The 21,631-nt window shown below is 33.8% G+C and overlaps 1 protein-coding gene and 1 pseudogene across 2 annotated transcripts; both read left to right on the top strand.

Annotated features, from left to right (window-relative positions):
• The first annotated feature begins 131 nt into the window (after window positions 1-131).
• LOC140772307 (uncharacterized) lies at window positions 132-2,037 on the top strand (annotated as a pseudogene).
• Window positions 2,038-10,711: 8,674 nt separating this feature from the next.
• Window positions 10,712-21,299, top strand: LOC140771624 (vesicle-associated membrane protein 727). Of its 2 annotated transcripts, none has more exons than XM_073113182.1 (6): window positions 10,712-10,975; window positions 11,106-11,299; window positions 11,387-11,582; window positions 11,661-11,781; window positions 20,773-20,835; window positions 20,955-21,299. In XM_073113182.1, exons 2-6 carry the CDS (start codon window positions 11,110-11,112, stop codon window positions 21,096-21,098), a joined length of 714 nt encoding a protein of 237 aa, XP_072969283.1. In that variant the 5' UTR covers window positions 10,712-10,975; window positions 11,106-11,109; the 3' UTR covers window positions 21,099-21,299. The 2 variants fall into 2 exon arrangements, with proteins under 2 accessions (XP_072969283.1, XP_072969281.1); XM_073113180.1 differs by having other exon boundaries at window positions 10,713-10,906.
• The last annotated feature ends 332 nt before the right edge of the window (window positions 21,300-21,631 follow it).

Genomic DNA, 21,631 nt, shown 5'->3' with positions numbered 1-21,631 from the left:
ATAATATATCTGCTGGTTTTGCTTGTTATATAATTTATTTTAAATTCACGGAGACAACATGGTATCTAGTGCTTTATGACCATCCTTAATTGTTGCAGTATTATATGTACATTCACATGTTTTAATCATACGAAGAACCTCCAAGAAATATTGGGTAGGCCTCTTAAAAAAATGTATATAGGATTACATAAAAACAGTTTTTAAATATTGATAATAGTAAGATTTGGTTTTTAAAACTGAATTGTGTTTATTTTTTATACTAGATGCATGTTTTTTTATAATAAAAATACATAATTTACATAAAATTACACACTAGAGTTTATTTTTGCTATTTCGAAAACTATAGGTCTTTTTATACAAATGCCCCTCGCAAGTCTTGCATTAGATAATTTAGGTTTTATTGAATTTATTGAAAACACTATATTTTGTCTCTTGTTATCGTTCACACCCTATCATAATTTTTATCATTATAATAGTGAATACTTTGTTACTTTAAAAATATTTTGGAATCTCCTATACCTCCAGAATATTTTGTTACTTTTGGTCGTAGGAGGTTCCTAACTCCACGTTACCTGCCAAAGAAGCCCTCGAAAAATATAAAAATATTGAAATGGTTTGCCTCCGTTTGCACTACAAGAGAGTAGACAGCCACAACATCTTCGGCTGCAGATTGACGAATATATACTTCAATTCTTTTACCAGAGAGAATTAAAAGACCATTAATGATGGTGTTCCAAGCCTGTGGGTACTATGTTTGCAAATGGCTCCAAAAAAATAGAAGCTAGACTTTTTGACGCAAAGCGCGAAACCTGCCTCTTTATTCTCTCTGTCACCCATTCTGATGCCTGAAATAAGTAAGCAGACGAGATTTTGCAGGCCAAAGTGGTCTCATGACTACAGCTTCATTGTCTTTCTCCAAGCCCCATGGAGGACCACTGTCCTATTAATCATAATATTATACTTAGATAGTGACAAGTTCAATTTTGAAGTCAAATATTGACTGGAGAACAAGCTTAGAAGGCTTTCACTGGGTGCTATGAATGCCATATGGTGGTTGATCCAATAATTGGGATATTGAGAGATTCTTCTCTGAGGGCTACTATCTGCTCATGTCCTGAATGTGGGGAGATATTTCTGAAACCTGAGAGTTTGGATCTTCATCAAGCAATAGGACATGCAGGTTTGATCAACTAAATCTTTTAATTTTTTTTTGTCATCTATTTATTTTGAAGTCTTTCTATCATACCATTTGTATACTTCTATACTCTGCTTTGTTCTTTTAGTTTCTTTACCATCCTTACCCATAAATCTATATGTGATGGTTATAGAAAGATTGAACGCACTTATATCTATTGTTAAATTCACATCCTCTTTATTTTTCTTAATCTAATAGCTAAGTTGTTTCTTTCTTTCGATTCAGTGCCAGAATTAGGTCCCGAAGACAAATAGCAGAAACATAGTATAGATAATATTTCAATCAAGCTGGCTCAATAAACAAGCTCCAATGTAAGATAGACAGGATCTTAAAAGTCCACAATACCCAAAAGACAATCACAAAGTTCGAAGATTATAGAGGCTCTATAAAGGCAAGTTCTCAAAGAAGCATCCTAGATGCATTGCTGATGGAAATGAGCTCCTTAGGTTCCATTGCACTACCTTCAAGTGCTCCCATGGCCTGAATGGATCAACCAACTTGTGTGATTCAATCCGACAATGCAAAGTCTGCAGCATAATAAGAGATTGTTTCAAGACCGACAAGGACGGTAGGATTGGCACGATGGTGAGCGGCGGAAGAGCACACGATGCCGCACAGATCTTATTGGATGGTGAGAACAGAGCAATGTTGGTATGCAGGGTGATAGCAGGAAGAGTGAGGAGGAACAGTGATGCTCTAGAGGAGTATGATTCAGTGGCTGGTGCAGTTGGAATTTATTCCAGTTTGGATGAGCTCGTTGTATTCAATACTAAAGCTATCCGACCTTGCTTTGTTGTGATCTACTCAAGTTGATCTCTGTCAAGTTTTCCTTAGATTTTGAATTTGTCATAGACATGCTTTAAAAGTTTTCAAAATATCATAACTACAGTTACATTCTTCAAAATATCATAATTCCGACTGAATCCATTATGTTCTTTTAAAAATATTACTCTATTAGTTAAATCTAATTAATTATGACTAAAAGTGGAACTTTAGTTTAGAAAAGACTATCTTTCTTTTGGATAGATTTGTAATATGTTTTAAAAGCTATCTAATATTTACCCAATATCATAGTACAAAGAAAAATATTTTTTATATATGAGACAAAAATCATTGATAAACTTTTACACCTTATTTTGTTAACTTTAAAATTTATATATTAGGAATATTTTATTAAAAGCTAACCATAATAACTTAATTCTTAAATAGTCAAAAGATCTTAATGGCAACTATTTCTTAAGAAATGTAAAGATAATTATGATATTGTCTTTTGGTAACAAAACCATTTAAAAACCAAAGTTATTTGATGGAAAATGTCAATATCTGATCTGATGTTTTGCACGCCTTATTACAAGGAATTTTTTTTCAATAATCAGCAATTTGGCAGTCTTTTATTAGGTGCAACCTTTCGTTACAGTAGATTTTTACAATCAGTTCTTCAAACAATCACATCGATAATAAAATACGGTGATGCTGTTAGATTCATATTAAATCGAACCGACAAGAAACTTTGTTGCAATCGACTTTTGGATTTTAGCTGAATAGATGGCTTCAGCGACAACCACTACTCTTCCTCATCTCCTACTCTCCACTCCCACCCCACACACGAACCCATCTGCCTCATGATCCCCCTCACCCCATCCCCATCGAGACCCTAGTTACTGTGGCCTCCATTAGCGAGGATATCACTCACAGATGGGAGTCCACATCTATGGCAGCTCAAGAGGGTGCTAAGGCTTGGGGCATAGGGCAAACTATCGATGGGGAGGACTAGACCCCCCAAGCTAATGATGCAATAGTCTCTAGGGGGGCAAGCCTAGGCACACTAAGTAGCTAATGGGCATCGGTGGCCTTGTTCACATTAGGGCAAGTTGAGTTTGAATCAGAATCGAAGTCCACTTATTCCAATTCCTATTCCTATATATATGGGAGAGCAGTAGAGCAATAGGAGGGATGAAATTTTTCGCAGAAGAACACAGAAGAAAGAGAAGAGAAATAAACTCTCTAATGGCGAATAGGAACCATGATTTCTCAAGTAAATTGTACTTAGATTCTATCCAAAACTAAAATTTTCTTTCTCCTTTTTTGTTTTTTTCTTTTTATTTTAATTGATTTTATGATACTATATAGTATTTTTCTTTTTTACATTTAATCCTACGTATTTAGTGCTATAACAAAAAAAGTATTTAAATATTATTATGTTTTATAGTCGAAAATAATAAATTCTATTTTACATGGAACATATATTTCATAATATATCTTTGCAAAATGATATTATTAATAATATTACACTTTTATATATTTTATTTTAGCATAAAACATGAGATTGTTAATAATATTATATTATTTTTTCCCAAATTTATTATTTTATTATTTAAAGAAAGAAGATTTAATTAGGTTAATACATAGTTTAAATGGTAAATATATTATTTTATCTATGAGGAAATATTTATTTTGATAAAATAGTAAATATATAATTTTTGATGTTAAAATAATATTTTTAATAAAAGATAAGTTATAAATAAATATATATATATCAACTAAATACTAAATTCCTAATAATTTTATAATATTTATATTTATATTGTATATACCACTTAAATAATATTTAATAATAATAATAATACTTATTAAAATGTGCTTATTTTTCAATATTCGAGCAAGTTGAGTTTGAATTAGCATAGTGAGAGAAAGATGAGCGGGAGATGGCGGCAAGGATTAATGTGCTCAAGGGGCTTGAGCTCCACACCGACGTCTTCAGCTCCACCAAATAACTACGGATTGTAGAATGCATGTATGATCTCTAGGAGAAGGGGAGACAGGGCAAAGGTATGCCGTGACTTCTCCTTTCTTTCTAATTCTTGTGTTTTCCTATAAGTTTTATCATTGGAAGTGCTAAGATAGGTGCCTCCATCATAGCTTTCTTCAAAATATCGAAGGCTTCCTTAGACACAGAAGATCAAACCATAATATTTTATGAACTTTCCATAGTTATCAATAAGTCCTAAAATCCTCGCAATGCCTTCAGCATATTTTTGGCTTTGGCCACTCCACCATCCACCATGGCTTGGATTTTGGACAGGTCTATACCAACTCTATGATTTGTAATAACCGTAATATTTCATTAGATGTTGGCCAAAAAAATATTTTTTCTTCTTCATAAATAAATTGTTAGCCTCTGACATTTTGAGAACAGCTTCAAGATGAATCAAGTGGTCTTCTTATGTCATCAAAAAAACAATACAAACTTACAGTGCATTCCACTGAATATGTGATTCATCAGCAATTGAAAAGTAGATAGTGCATTTGATAAACCAAGAAGCATTATGAGAAACTCATGATGTCCTTCGTGTGTTTGAAACGCTGTTTTTCCACATTATTTGGATGTATCCAGATTTGGTATACCCAGAACTAAAACGATATTAGCTTTGACCCTAAATTGGGTTGTGGGAGAAGAGAGAAAGAGAATAGAAGAGTTTGGAGGAATTTTTTTATTTGCTTGCACTATAAAATAAGATAAATAAATAATAAATAAATCTAATAGCTCTAATACCCCTCAAACTAAGATGAATCATGGAGCGAGAGTTTGCTAACTAAATGTTCAAAGCATGAAAGGGGAAGAGACTTCATAAAAAAAGTCGGCAATCTGCTCCTCGGTGCTAAGGTGATGGAGTAAAATGATGCCAACTTGATACTCTAAATGAGTATAGTGCATATTGATTTTAATGTACTTCATCCTCTTATTAAAAATAAGATTTTTAACAAGCTTTTTCGCTCTATCATTATCGACATAAAGAAAAGTTGGGAGGGGTAAGGGAACACCCATATTACTAAGGAGACAACAGATTCAAACAATCTCCTTCATCGCCGCACACATAGCACGATACTCTGACTTAGTACTAGAGAGAGACATCACTCACATTCAAACAAATAATTGAACCTATTCAAGTCCATGTCTACGCCTAGCCCAAGTGGCTTTTATGATTTGTTGCATTGGGGTCTTTGGGCTTTAAGCTGGCCCATGTAGATTAATCACCTTCTAATCTATTTTAATTTATTTTAACTATTTTATTTATTTATTCTTATCAACTTGAGCCTTAATTATTATTAATCATCTTTAGAGAGTAGTTTTGGTTAGTTTTAATAATTTTTATAAATCAATATTAATAAATGATAATCATATTACATATGCTTTAATATTCAATAAGTAAGTTAAATAATACGTTCTATTTTAATTTACTTTCAATCGATGATTCTTACGGAATAGTGATCATGATAATAAATGTATTAATAGCCCTTATTATTGCGTTAGGCTATCATAATTAATATACCACTCTACTTGATTAATAAATATAAGGATTCTTAGGTGGATGTACCCCAAACCTATAATTTCTAACTATAGCTTAATTAATTAATTAATTTAAGTAGGTGCTTATGTATATTATTTTCATTATCAAGGTAGATGCATTATCGTGTAAGGATGAACCATGACGCAATTGGAGTTTATTAACATGGAAGCGATGTTAAGTAAGTGAATTCTTTATAGTCTAAGAATAGTATAATATTAAAGTGATATTTTACTTTATGAGTTTATCGCATTCATATCATACATATGTAGATGTTAATTCACTGTTTAGCATAATTATACTTAATTTACTACTTTATAGTTATTCATTGATTAATGAAGCATTTCTCATTATGATATATTTGATGTGCATATCTTATAATTGATAATATTAATCACTACACCACTTGCATGTATCACCATATAGTTAAAGCCTTGTCTCAGCAGTGCCTATTTACCTACTCAGCCTAGGGTTAGGGGGCAGAGTGTATATTTATTACATATATTTATATCGATAAATGCCTAAGGTCGTGAGGTCAGAATAGGACTATCAAGCACAAGCATGCGCCGGTCTGAGTAGGCGTAACATTACCAAGTACAAAAACTAGACTAGGTGATTTAAAATTATGATTAAGAGATAGATATCATAGATCTAGGAATACCCGATAACGCAAGATTAGGGCGTCAACGAGTAGTGTGCTCTTATTTTCGTTATGAGTGATGATCTCGCTGTATGCGATGATTCAGCTACAAGTAACGATTTTGCTATATGTGATGATTTCCTAGAGCATTGATGATAGAGTTGAGATATAGGATTATGATTGGGGTACTTAGTCTGATGGCCACAAACAACCAATCATATGCAGCGTCGATAGGCATGTACAAGCAGCATTATTGCTAGATATCTATCTCTCCTCAATGTTTGAAATGATGTGTGAGCTTATGTTTATTATGTGCTAGATAGCTCTTTGAGCATATTATAATAATTTATGGCTATGGTTCAATGTAAGCTTAATATAAATAATTTGATAGTTTAAATTATGCATATCATGTGTTCTTTTATTGATACATGTGAATTATTGATATGAATATGTTGTATGGACATATTACTATAATCATGTTGGCATTCATATGTATCATGTGACATCTTTCTTTATTCTATATTTAGATCGTAGAAATGTATACTTGTTGGGCTTTATGCTCACCACTTTTTGATGGAAATATTTTTTTCGGATTAATAGATCCCGAGACTATGGAGGAAATGGTGAAGATCTAATTATGTTTTTTTTGTTTATTTTAGTATTGTATAGTAAGTTATATGGATTGTAGCCTCTATGTGGACATTTGTCTTGATGAAGTGTATATATATATATTTTTGGGGCTTATTGCGGCCTGTGATAATTTAGATACTATTTAGCTTGTTTTATTTGGAAAAATATTAGGTTTTGTCTTATATATTAAATATAAATATTGACCAACATATCATATGGAAATCTTGTGGATTCTACCCATGTAAGAGGCACGTGTATTTATAGGTGGTGTTTCAAAAATGCTTTTGGCAATCAGAAATAAATCTCGTTTGACAAAGCTTAATAAGATTGCTAAAGAAATCTCACAATCTGCTAAGCCATATCAAGCATGTAAGGTCTCTTTTAGCATGTTCCAAGTAACATGATCTTTTTATACTTTGCCCTTCAAATAGTACCCGACAAACTTTAACTTATCAACTTTTATAGTGTCTTGATACTAAAAGAGTTGTTACTATGGCAAATCTAGCTAGTTGGATCATCACTTGCTGTTGTAGAGTGAAAAATCTAGCTTGGCCACTTTGGGTATAGAAATATGTGATTCGGATATAAAATGTGTGATCTTTTGGTGCAATTTTCTCGATTGCAGAATAAAGGTCCCTTTATAGAGTTACATTATTCCTTAAGCTAGTCTTTTGTAGGATGGAGCTTAAACAAGCTAGTTCAATACAAAGAGAATGCACATCACATTCTAGTTTGTCCAATCTAGAATTGTCTTCTTTGCTGGATGGGGTAGCATCATGCTTATAGGTGGCAATTAGATTGGGTTAGTCAAATTTGGGTCAAACAGGTTTCAAGTCGAGTCAACTTTACCTTGACAGGAACACAACCCAATTAATAAATGAGTAGAATTTGGTAGACATGAACACCATCCGATTATTAAACGAGTAACACAATACAACCCGTTTAATAAATGAGTTATATTTTTATATAACCTGCTTAACTTGACACTACTCGTTTAACCCATTTATATAACCCATTTAACTCGTATACACGACACATACAGCACGATTAATCAATCAACACAACACCATTTACAAAAACACTTCACTATTTACAAGATTACTATAACTTTGTACAACAAAAATTTTAGAATGCATCCATAATTTCCTAACCAAACTAACAAAAAAGAATAGCACAAATCCAGCATATTTACAATATTACAACAATATTTAGTAAAAAAAATCAATTGGCTTGGCTTCGAGCGATGGAGGCATTGTCGTAGTTGGTGAAGCGACTATGGAGATCAAGGTATTGGCAAAGGTGAGGCTCCAAGAGCTAGCTCCCCTGGTGGCGAGTTCCAGGTCTGTCGAGGAAGACGAGGCGAGAGAGGTGATCGGTTTGGCCAAATATGGAGAGGCGGTTGGAGGAGAGTGAAAGGTAGTAGAGAGAGGAGGGGAGGGTGGCGATGATGCCGGAAAGGAGGCTATTCCTTTAGTGGTGCCAAAATCTCTAAATTTGCCAAGGAAAATGAGGCGAGGAAGGGCCCGATTAGAGGGCGGGGATGTTGCTGGAGAAGAGGTTGCTCTTGATGAACTATTGGCGAGGATAGTGAGAGGTAGCGAAAGGGGGGAGGAGAGGAATGAGAGTTAGCTAAGGGAGGAGGGTAGAGTAGAGATGTTGCCAGAGAGGAGGGTCGGGGAGAAGAGTGAGATGTAGCATTAGGGAGGGCAGTTGCCGATTGTGGAGAGTGAAGGATTGTGATTAGGTGGAGGCAACAAGGTGAGATGGTGAGAGTGTGAGATAGGATAGGTTAGGTTAGAAGTTATGTATATATATATATATATATATATATATATTAATAGGTTGCGAGTTGACCCAACTTGACCCGTATACTTGATCGGGTTAGGTGGGTGGTCGTTTACGACCAGAACCTGATTAAATTAAACTCAAATCTGATTATGAGTCGGGTTATCGTGTCAAGTTATCGGGTCAATATTTCCCACTCTTAATTATTATCCAATCATTAATTTGAGGGCACTAATACTTATAAAAGGTTATGATATTCGTAATTAGGAAAGATAAAGGTATTATATATGGGTCTTTTCACTAGAAGGGACGAAGGATCTGTTTAACGTTGATTGCCTATCTTGGTGATGGTGATGCTCACATAAAATAAGGAGAGTTTGTAATGGGTGATCTAGATATATGGCTTATATGAGAGCCTTAGAAGCTCCTAAGATAAAAAGTTAGGATAATTCTTTTTTATTTTTGTAAGAGTAAATCTTAATTCTAGATCCATTTAAAGTACCCAAATTTTAGCCACCATCTTTATCCACAAGCTACCCTATTATACAGTCGTGCATTACCACCCTTGGTCTATCACCACCCTCCGACAACTGTCGCGGCGTTGGATATTTCACTTATGTCCCATTCTAATCTTCTTCCATTGTTTTATTTAACCTTTCACCCTGATCTTCGATCAACATGAAACCAAAGCCATTAAAACCTTAGTTTTCTTACGTCCAGATCGATGTAGATCTAATACGTAATATAAGTAATATGATCCCTAAATATTTTGCTACCTTTTATTTCCAAGAGCATTCTCCTAAATAGAACAAAAAGCATAAGATAAAAACTTGCTAGTTATAACTAAACTCCTTAAGGATCAGGAATTAATAAACATATTCGAGTATATCCAAATATTCTACGGCTAACTCGTGACATACACTACTACTTAACCTCTAAGAAAATCCTAACTTGTTCCACTTTTATAGAGCCATATTAGCTGCTTTGGTTAAATGCAATAGAAGTTGCTATGTTATTGTAGAGAGAAGAATAGAGAAGTCCAAGGACGTTTTAGCAATCTCCATACTTGCCTCATGGATAAGTATTACAGTAGAAAGACAAAACTCAAACATAACGCTGGAGTAGAGTGAGATGCTGATTTTTGAATTCTCTTGGAATAGATATAAGGGGGGTATTATAGTAATTCCATACTTGGAGTGGGTAAAAGTGTGAAAAGCAAACCAAAATGGATAGAAATTAAAAAGAAAAGAAATTAATTTTTGGTCCAAATCACCCAAAGAGTAATTAGACCAAAAAAGAGAGATTAGTATCGAACATCTATGTAACATGTGATATGCCATGTCACTAAATTAATAGTTACTATCTTCTTATTTATTACACACTTACCTTCTACTAATACAAATCACTTCTTATTTATTACACTCTTCTCTATGTTTCAAATAAATACCCAAATCACATATATCGTTGTATAAAAAGTCCGTTTTTAGTTTTGTTTTTAATTATTGGTACCTCAACTTTCTCTTTTCTAAACAATCCCGATGCATAGCAAACCCTTCCTTTTTGTAAAATAATAGAAAGAACCCAGGCGTCTGATCTCGTCTTTCTTAACTACCATTCAAAATATACACAGGTTATAAACTTTAAATTTCCTACCGGAAAAGGCTCATCATATAATATTTATTTGTTTCCTTTCCTATTCGACTTTCACATTTGCCCTAGTTCTAAATTATTTCACCTTTCAAATTTGACCTATCTGTGTTGATTTTAAGTATAATATATATATATATATATATATTTTTAAAATTTGATTAGTATTATTTCAAATATATTGAAAAGCTTTTTTAATTTTTATAAAGCTTTGTATCTAATAAGTATCCTCAAATTCCATTTATAGATTAATCAACTATAATAAAAATAATAATTTTAGTTTGAATATAATTATAAAATTATAAAATTATAAAATTATAGGGGTGAAAGTGAATTTAATCCTGTTTCTCAATTTCAAAGAAATAAATATGTGATTGAGGGCAAGGTTGTAATTAGATAGAGTAATTATGAGCACTTTTGGTTCCTCATCGGATTAGTTAACAAGAAAAGATTTAGTAACTGTAGAATAGTATCCTTCGCAACAAAGCAATCCGGATTCCGGAGTAGGGCCCCAAAGCTCCTCTCTGTCTCTCGATCTCACTTGCCATCTCTTCCTTGCTACTTTTCTTGCGGATCTTTTTCTCTTAATTTGATAAATTTCCACTCTTCTTTTCTAATTTGGACAAATTGCTGCAACACCCAACGCAACGATTGACCAAATCGGTACCAATTTTACTCTTATTTTAGTCCAATTTACTCCCTTTTCGTCGGATCGCGTGTTGTTTATAGGTGGTAGGTTAAATAAACTCTTTTCTGTGTGATTCGAGTATCTGCATGAATTATTTGTGTCGTGTCATGAAGATTTGCTGCTAAAAAATGCTTAGAGTACTAAAGTTTGGATCTTTATCTTCATATTGATCAGAGATATGAACATGCAACCGTTGATATATAGTTTTGTCGCCAAAGGCACTGTTGTTCTGGCCGAGCACACCTCCTTCTCGGGAAATTTTAGTACCATTGCCATCCAATGCCTACAGAAACTGCCCCCAAATATCAACAAATTCACTTACTCGTGCGATGGCCATACGTTTAACTTCCTTGTCGATAAAGGCTTTGGTATGGCCTTGTGGATTGGCATCTTTCTTTACTTTCTGTTGTTTATGCCATATTGTGTGTTTGATTAGTTGCGTCTTGTTTGTGTAGTGTTCCTTGTTGTAGCCGGTGAAGTGGTCGGGAGGAGCATACCGTTTGTGTTTCTTGAGCGCATTAAAGATGATTTCATGCAGCGTTATGGATCGAGCATCGGAGCTGAAGGTTCTCATCCACTTGCTGATGATGAGGATGATGATCTGTTTGAAGATAGGTTTAGCGTTGCTTATAATCTTGATCGGGAATTTGGGTATGTAGAAAAGCTTTTTAGTCTAGGTTTTGCAGTGTGAGTTTTGGGTTGAACTGACCTCTTTCTTTGCTGGAACAGTCCAAGACTAAAGGACCACATGCAATATTGCATAGATCATCCTGAAGAGATGAGCAAGCTATCCAAGCTGAAAGTTCAGATCATGGAGGTTAAAGGAATAATGATGGATAACATTGAGAAGGTGTGCATGCTAACTCTGTGCCCTTACTTTTCACTAACAAGAATTTTACCCATTGTTCATCTTGCTCAGTTAGGCCCAATTTCATTGGAAATATCTCTTTTCATTTGATTTAGATTTTTTTTTATTTACTTGGGCATCTTAAGGTAGTTAAATTTTACTAGTTGGATTGATCTAAATTGGGGTTATCCGCACCAATTTATTTAGATTATTGATGTGCCTAGGGACGAGAAAAGATAAGGAGACACCTACACCTGCCTCCAAGGAGAAAAGATAGGATTTATGTGAATTGCTTTTCTGACTCCAAGTACTCTTTCCATACTAGCATAACTAGATTGATAGGAAAGATAGAAGATAACTGACGAAAACATAAGAAAAGGAAAATGAACCCACCTAGTTTTGGGGGAAAGAAGATCAACTCATCTTGTTGGGGAAAGATGAAAGTATGGAATCCACCACAAAAGAGAGGAGGGAGGAGGAGAAAGGGGAAAGAGATAAACATTGAATCCTCCACAAGGATGGTAATTTTCAACTTTTCATGATTTTTCTCTTCATTATCAGAATTCCGTTACCTCTATATATAGACATGAGGAAATTACATCAAATCATAACTTGAATTTATAAACTAATCTAGCTAAATTAGGAGTCTTTTAACTTAAAGATCAACCAAATTCTAACAAAATTTATCTAAAAACAAAATAACAATCTAATCTCCCAGATTTAGGAGTTTCAACCAAATAAGACACTTTAAAATATATATATATAATTTTTTATAGAAAATACATGTGATATATAAAAGAAAATTTAATACCATCAATTATGGAAATGGAATAAACCATTGTCTAGGAGCCAATTAAGATTCGGGCTAGGGAGAGCTATCTAGGTCATATTTCCTTGATTGGACTCAAAAGGATTTTCTATCATAACTTGTTTTAGGAGTCTTAACATATTTTTTCATTGTGGAGCCACAACAGTTAATAAAATATTTGTCAATCGCAGAGAAAATCCTAGCCTGTCCCTATTTCAAGTCTCTTCCCACCCATAATAGGACCATACAATTCCTATATGTTTCGCTTTTGTCTCCTCAATATGACTTAATGGTACGACAATGCTATAAATGGCACCCGTGGCATGTGGGGGAAGAAGAGAGCACATAGTATGTATGCATTATATGGGTGCATATGCATTTGATATTTAATCTGTATCTATATTGATAAATATATGCAATGCAAATTCCAAGTCGAAAGCAATATAGAGACTCTACTGTATACAAGGACTTATATATGTCTCAGCAATTATAGTTTAAAAAAAAGAAGAGACTAAGGCATTAGTTAGTCACTTGCAGATACGGGTGAAAATGGTTCGGATACCGATTGAATAATACTCAAACCATATTTGGATCCATATATTTGCTCTGTATACAGATATGAATATTGGACGAGTAGCAAAATTAAAACCATATCTTAACTAAATAGATATGGATTGGATATTAAACGAATACGAATATGAATACAAATCGTATATGAATCGAATTTTAATCGAATATGAATACAAATCGAATTTTAATCGGAAACGAATACAAAATAAATCTATTACTAGGATCTACACATAAATAGGAAAACTCACAAAATCAACTAACAAATTGTCGATATAACAAAAAAACCAACATTTCAAAGTGACCATCAATTCCACTACAATTTCACAACTTTTCATGATATACATGCTTAGATATAATAAAAAAAGAGCACCCTATTTGCATAGTAATAATAACCATACTAAACTAAGGCTCAAAAAATAATGCAAGTACAATAGTTAAACTTAGATATTACCAAAAAACCAATATTCTTAAGTGACCATCAATTTTACTACAATTTCAGGACATTTCATATTTTTCTAATCTTCAATCAAGCCAACTGAGCAGTGATACACTTTAAAGAGGATCTGCAGAAATAAATGTATAGCATTAATTTAATCATTGAAATAAAAATCCATGAACTGAAACATATCAAGTAATACATTTAATTTTTCATACAATTTCAAATGCAATTCAAATTAATTGCATTACCTTTAATCTAGTGAACATGCCACTGATTGTATGTCAAAAACTAAAATGTGTTCGAATATTTCAAATTCTTCAACATCCTTAATAATTGATTCTACTTGTTCTAATAAGCAAAAAAGTGTGTATATATATATATATATATATATTGAAATTAGTATTCAATACTAAATACAAAATTTAAAGAAATGAAACAACCATTACCTTTTCTTGTAAATTTTATCCAATCCTGAGTGCATACTAGAGCTTTCACCGCTTCTTGATCCAACCTATTGTGATAATCATCTACTACTCAACCACTTGTGCTAAATGCAGATTTAGAGGTAACTAGGACAACTGAAATTGCGAACACATCACGAGCAATTCGTGTTAATATATGATAGTTTGCATTTTCTATTTTCCATCAAGATAGTATATCAAATATAATATTATTATGTTGCCATAAAAGTGAGTTCTCCTCAATATATAGATCTAAATCTTTCTTGAGTGATGTTGAAAATTTTCAATTAAAAATTGCTCAAATCTTCTATTTCTATCCTCGTTAAACTCATCAAGAACAACCTCACTATTTTAAAAAACTTCACTAGTACTTATATTTACATCATAATCAAAAGGATATGAAAATTTAGATGCATATTTATTATACAACTTTTTTATGACTTGATGAACTTTCTCAAATTTTTTAACACCACCAAGAGAAGAAATTTGAGGAAAGTAAAATTCCATAATACTCATTTTATATCAAGGATCTAGAAATAAAGCCACTGCTAATATGAGATTGCATTGCCATCAATATTTATTAAATTTTTCTTTCATTGATTTTGTCATAGAAAGAACAAGTCCATCCAAACTTATGCACCATTCTCTAATTTGCAATTAAATATCACAAAAATTGTTTCAAAAATAAGTTAGTTGTTGGGTATAAAGTTTTTGAAAGTAATTTAATTATTGTATGGAAGGTTTTCAAACATTTGCATAATATTCTAGCATTATCCTATTGCTCATTTGTTGGATATGCAGTAAATTTAATTGAATCAGCACAGAGAAGCCTCTTATAGCATCTCTAAGTATCAAATAAGTGGAATTTCATCTTGTAGATATGTTAATAGAAAGAGCTTTATTGGTATCTAAATTAAATTTCCTTGCTCTCTTTTTAATTCTCCCACTGCAAAGGTAAATCTGTAAGAATTAAGATGATACAACAAATATTTTCTACTGCATCCTTTATTTTTTTTCAAACCATCTTACACAACTAATTTGATAATATGCATGGCATATCTAACATAAAAAATTATGCCACTATAAACAAGAGATTGTTGATCATTGACCCGACTAATCATGTCTCTAACACAAACATTATTATCATAATCATTATCTAGAGTTTAGGAAAATAGTTTCCCATCAATATTCCATTTAGCTATATTCTTTAGAAATGTTTAACATAGATTTAATCATGTATATCTTCTTCCTAAATATATGAAATTTATATTTTTTTTAATTCTCCAATTATCTTTAATAAAATATACTGTAACACACAAATAATTCTTATTCTGTCTAGAGGTCCAAAGATCTATAGTAGCACTTATACAATATAAAAGTGAACCAAACATATCATATACATTCTTTTTTTACTCAATATATAACTCCAATATCTCTTTTCTAATAGTAATATGTGACTTTGTTGGAAAACAGGTTGTAGAGATTTAGATTTTATAAATTCAAGAAAATACCATGCTCTACAATAAAAAAAAGAGTATTCATGCATAACTATTGTTGTTAGAAGTTTTTTTGTACTTCCTTTTCATATTGGTATGACATCTTCTCTGACTCTTGTAAGATTAAGTAACAATTATCCTCTTTCTCTATCATGCTTATTTTTGTAATGATACCTCAAGTGTATCATTCTCATAGAATTTTCCCCATTAAATTACTTTTGACAAAATTTGCTACTGTTTTGCACTTGCTCGTTGTTTTCCATTGATTACTTCTATCACTTCAGCTTTATCAAAGTTATTCTAGACATCTGATGTCAATTTCTTTCTATTTGTTCTATCATCTTGACTAACACTATTACTGGTGTCATCTTGAACTAACGTACTTATAGATGCCATTATAATTTTCTCTACTACATTAAAAAATTATAGATGCCATAAAAAAATTCTCAACTACATTATCTTAGAAATAAATTTCTCAAAACATGTTCCAACTACTGCAAAAAATTATAATATAATCTCTAAGTATAATGTAAATAGAACAGAGTTAGATCTAATACTTCTTATGAGATAGAGTAAACTTCACTTAAATTTAGTAATTGTATCATCAAATGGACAAGATGAAGTTTGGTATTAGACAGAATCATGGAGACATAACTTGAGAAGATTTAAGAAACGACTCCTACAAACTAGAACTACTATTAAATATTAGAACTACTCGTAAAAATTAGAACTACTAAGTTCAACCTATGTACAGATTGAATTAGAACTACTAAGTTCAACCTATGTACAGATTGAATTAGAACTACTCCTACAAATTAAAAATAGACATTACAGAAATAATATGTATATATAAGGTTGAAATGAAAGCCAAATAAAAATGCTTGCTTGAGATGAGGATGGCGTTGGAGTTGTCGGAGTCATTGGAGTTGATGGTCTGAGGAGTGTTGTTGGTGTCTGTAGAGAGGACGGACTGGATCTGGAAGGCATTCCCATTGAAGGTGGATCGAAATCACCTGGCAGCATGTGACAGCCTACATGGTAGAGATCAAGGCCGAGTGGTACCAGCTGACAATGGTGGTGACCGGAGGGTTCTGCCGCTTCAAGATTGGGTACGACATGTTGAAGGAGAAGGGGAAGGAGGTGACGGCATAACGATCGTTGAGTACTCGCAACGCGATTCGTCGAAGAGAGAGGCAGGAGACGACCGATCGCTAGAGAGAGTGAGGGAGCGAAATAGGGATGGATTTGAGTCTTTGAGATTGATGCAGCTTGATGGTGAAAAGGGAATGAGACCGATTTAGGAGTTAGGGTAAGCTGTGGTGGGTGGGTGAGGGTTTTATGTTAACGGGTTAGTTTTTATGGGTAAGATGTTTGCTAATATTATATAGTATACGGGTAAATGAATATCTGATATCCGAATCCGTATCCAAACAAATATAATATTCCCATATTTGGATCTGGATCCAAATATTTTAAGCTATCCGTATCTGTATCCTAATTTGGACCGGGTAAAGTATTTTGACCCATATCCGATCCGACCCGGGTTGGATAGCAGATCGGATAAAATCCGATCCTTTTTCACCCCTATTTGCAAGTCCTACATTAGTTAAGAATAGGGAGTAGCAAGGAATATACGGCTGCATATGCAGGCACATGGAACACTTTTTAGAACAGTGTGGTGTTACTCAAGCAATAGCTGCATGATGTGCTTGTCTCCTTCTTTCCCCACCATTGTGAAGTTCTTCTCTCTTCTACCTTCTCTTGTATTCTTCTTTTTCACTATTTTAATTCCTTTAGATACTCTGATGATATACAATATTGTTTATAGGGTTCTTGTGGCATTCTAGGGCTTCAGAAATCTATAGGACAACTAGAACTAACCTTGAGAAATACAAGTTGGCACTATCACAGTTGCTACTAGTCCGAAGATCGAATAGATCATTTTTACTAAAGATCACATTTATCAGCTGTACAGGTGATTAGATACATTTCTTGTAATTTCCTTTTACTTGCGATGGAGTTTATTGGTAGAAAGTATCTATAACTTGGAGAATATTTGAAATGTAAGAGCAGATGGAGGTATCTTGGAGAACTGTATGTGTCCTTGGAACTTTGGGCACAAAAGACATGCATGTGCACATGCTTATGGGACCTAAATGCCAATTAAAAGGATTTCACGACAACTACTAAGACAAAGGTATACGTAATTAAAAGTCGACTAATTTTTCTTCACTTAGGCACTCAGCATACAACTTTCTAGGTGGCGAACTCTACAAAATCCTCTGCCAGAGATCTAATGACAAGTTTTGATCTAGATTTTTGCACATTATGCTTTATGTGGGCAGATGTACTGTTAGTTGTTCTTTAGTGCAAATTTCAAATATTATGTGAAGTACATTACTAGCATTTTGGAAATTTTATTGTAGATCTGGATTTATGCCTACGGAGGGTCCAGTAGGAGATGTCCTTACACTTTGGAAATAGGATTTTTTGTTTTCTTACATATATTTGAGAAACAAAGCTAGGAAGGCTGTAAAACAACTCTATGACATTTGGATTTTTATGCCAGAAGGGAGAGCATGGATTTTATTTGAGCTTTGAATTGCGTGTTTCTTCATCTTTTAGTATGTGACATCTAGAAGGAGAAAATTAGTGTTATGACTAGGCTGTCACTGCTTTTCGCGGTTCAACTCTTCAGATAAGTACCAGTTATACAATTTAAATATTGAAGACACAAACACATGATGTCACCTATCAATCCCTATGAAGTAAAACTCCTGCTGAGAACTCCATTTTCAAAGGAAAAGTTCCTGTCATGAAGAAATAGATATACTTCCCATCATGAGCCAAAGAACTGATTTCTTATACTTCCATTGCTCGTTGTATTCGTTTTCAATCTCTAGCATCCGTCAAAGTAGGTCAGACAAGTTTAATACTAATAGGGACACCACTGGTGCTTCTTTTCCTATGTTTATAGGAACTGTTTTCTGCAAACATATACAGATGAGCTCAAGTAACCTGTTTCTCTTCTTCAGATGAATGAAGTAGAGAATTATCATTTTTCTTCAAACTTTTATGTTCAGTGAAGGGGTTTGATGCAATGTGTTTGCAGATGCTGCATTACTATACATTTTAAATAACTATTTGGCTTATAAGTCCTATAAAATTGTATCTTGAAGTGTCAATTAAGGTCCATATGCTGTATTTTGACATCCAATGAAATTAACTGGATGCCAAAATATAGGTTTATAACCTTCTATGATGAAAGAAAGTGTTAGATATGTAGTTTTTACTATTATTCAGAGAGATTTGATGAATATTTCTGGCTGCTGTTGATTTTATCATATATGCTGCTTGTACAAATACAGCATCTTGAAATACAAACTTCCAGACAGCCCTGAAATGAATTTGGGAGTCAGTCTTGTATGATATAATGTGTGTATTCGACAGTTTGTAAGATTCCTATGAATAATTGAATCCTATATACAATTGCACCCTCATACTCATCAGAAACTAAACACACCAATGATATTAGTTTGTAATTGATTCGTTGTATTCCCCGTTGTGGTCAATCAGTGTTTTGAAAGGCAGATTTGGTGGCCACCACATCGGCCGTCTCGCCATCCGACAATGCCGCACAAGGCGAGAGGGCTGCCATGGCTCTTTTGGCGCATTGCTATGTTGCCCGGTAGGCCTGTGGTCGCTAAGGCGTTGGATCGAATCTATGGCAAGGATCTCCACCACCTTGGAAGTAGGGGTGTCAAAATAAACGAGCGCCTCGAGCTTAGCTTGGTTGCGGCTCGACTCTGCTTGAGCTGAGTCGAGTCTGAGCTTTATTTTTGTACTCGATTTGAATTTCAAGATGAGCCTGAGTCAAAGCTAGCTTGCTTAGGCTCAAGCTCAATTGGCTCAGCTCAAATATAATATTTATTATATTATATATATACTAAATAGTTTTTGACTCAACTTGAATAGTTCTTCGCTCATTTTAAGGCTCGGCAGCTTGGGCTCAATCCAACTCAAATTGAATAATATGCTTGGTTCAACTTGACTTGAAAATAGCCCTAGTTTGAGGTTTAGGCTTGACTCAGCTCGGGCTCAGTTTGGCTTGGTATGAGTTCTGCTCGATTCAAGCTCACGCTAAGCTTGAGTTGGGCTAAACAGAGCCTAAATCCCAAGCTATGCTCGAAATTAATTTTGAGCCGAGCTTGAGTTGGAGCTTGCTTGCTCAAACTCGACTTGTTTATGCCCTATTTGGAAGAAAGAGAAGAAATAAAGAAAGAGAGTGAAAGGGAAGAAAAAGAAGAAATGATAAGTTTGAGAGTTACCCATTGTCATTCGCTTCTTGCTTTCATCTACTTGCCACCTCCGCTTAATGTTGCTCGTGAAAGTAGTGATCGAAAGAGGAAGTGAGGGGGAGAGGGGAGCTTTAGGGTTCAGATCGAAGAGGGAGTGAGGGAGAAGAAGAGATTGAGGGTTTTTGTTTTGTTTCAAGTTGCTTACTTGTTAGCTGACTAACAACCCGTTACCCGTTAGCAACAAACCCTTTAAAAAACTTGTCTTTTACTCTATTGGAGGTTTGTTGCCTAGTTGTACATAGCAGTTTGTTTGGGAAATGGGCTTAGATGGAGTCAGACGATGGAAAGAGAGCTATTTATCTTGAATGGGCCCACATTTGAGATGGAAAGTGGGCTAGGTTTAGATTTTAGGGTTTAGTGGACTATTAAAAAATTTACATATACTATTTTAGTATATAATATAATTATAAATAATTATTTTTCATTTTTTATATATTAAAAATGCTATACCTGTACACGTAGGTGCTAGGTCGTGAGGTGATCGCCCGCCACTCGTGGTTGCCTTTTAATACACTGGTCAATAAAGAATTGAGCTAATAGTAATCTCAGATTCTTTTGCTGGAGGTTTAAGACTCATGAGTAGTACTTGTGTTTATCATTTAGAGTAATAGTTCTGTCAGTTTGACATCATTCTGTAAGATTTATAGTACTTTGTGAGTTTGTTCACGTGATGCTGAACCCTTTTTGGATATTAGCAGGGGAGTTTGTAAATGCTGCATTTAGTGAATTAGTAAAAGCTATCTTTTTCTTTTATTCAATCAGATAAACTGTAAATAAGTACTTGAAAGTTAGAAATATATCTGAATGTTTGCATCGATATATTTTATGATGTGATGATTTAAAATAGCTTGAATTTGATTAGGTTCTTGATCGAGGGGAGAAGATCGAGCTTTTGGTGGATAAGACTGAAAACTTACAGTTTCAGGTATCTTTATGCTTGAGGATTGGTTTAAATTGATCCTTTATTGCTGATAAGGAAAAAGTTAAGAAAGAGGAAATTAATTTCAAGAATTACTCTTGTTTGTCTTTCTTGGTTTCCTTCAGGCGGATAGCTTCCAGAGGCATGGCAGGCAGCTTCGACGGAAGATGTGGATTCAGAACCTCAGATTCAAGCTAATGGTGGCGGGTGCTCTCATTGTCTTCATACTTGTTGTTTGGTTAATGACTTGCAGGGGATTCAAGTGCTAACGAGAGAATTATGGGTTCTTGTCTTTTATTTATACTAGTTGTGAGTGATGTCCTATGTATATGATGCCAGGTGATGTTAATATGTTAGTTGATGCTCTATGTATATGATGTCAGGTGATGTTAATATGTTAGTATGCTACATGATTCAAATGTAAGTTGTTGTATTTTGCTTCCAACCTATAAGGGAAATTTCACTAGTCATAGCATGGTGTATCTGTTGGATTTCTTTTAGCACTTGGAACTTAGATGCTGAAAGTATGAAGGTGATTTTATATATTCCTAAACCTCACCAAGTTTCTAGTGCAGCTTCAAGGATTTATAATGACTTGGGTCAGCTAGTTTTTCTGGTTCTCTTTTTCTATTATTTTATCATCTTTGCTCTCTCTATTTCATGTCTTGATGGATTATTGAAGAATTGCTGGTGGCAACTTCCTTATAAATCGTTGCCAGGAGGCAAAAGCGTTGCTCACCAAGTGGTGAAATAGTTTTACGTACGTTGCTAAACTTTTCTCTGTTTCGTGGATTATATTTCC

This window comes from Typha angustifolia, chromosome 12 (assembly GCF_048772165.1).
Source record: "Typha angustifolia cultivar Huaian chromosome 12, ASM4877216v1, whole genome shotgun sequence".
NCBI classification, from domain to species: domain Eukaryota; kingdom Viridiplantae; phylum Streptophyta; class Magnoliopsida; order Poales; family Typhaceae; genus Typha; species Typha angustifolia.
Note: the sequence above shows the minus strand (reverse complement) of the source record. Positions and strands in the feature narration are given on the sequence as shown.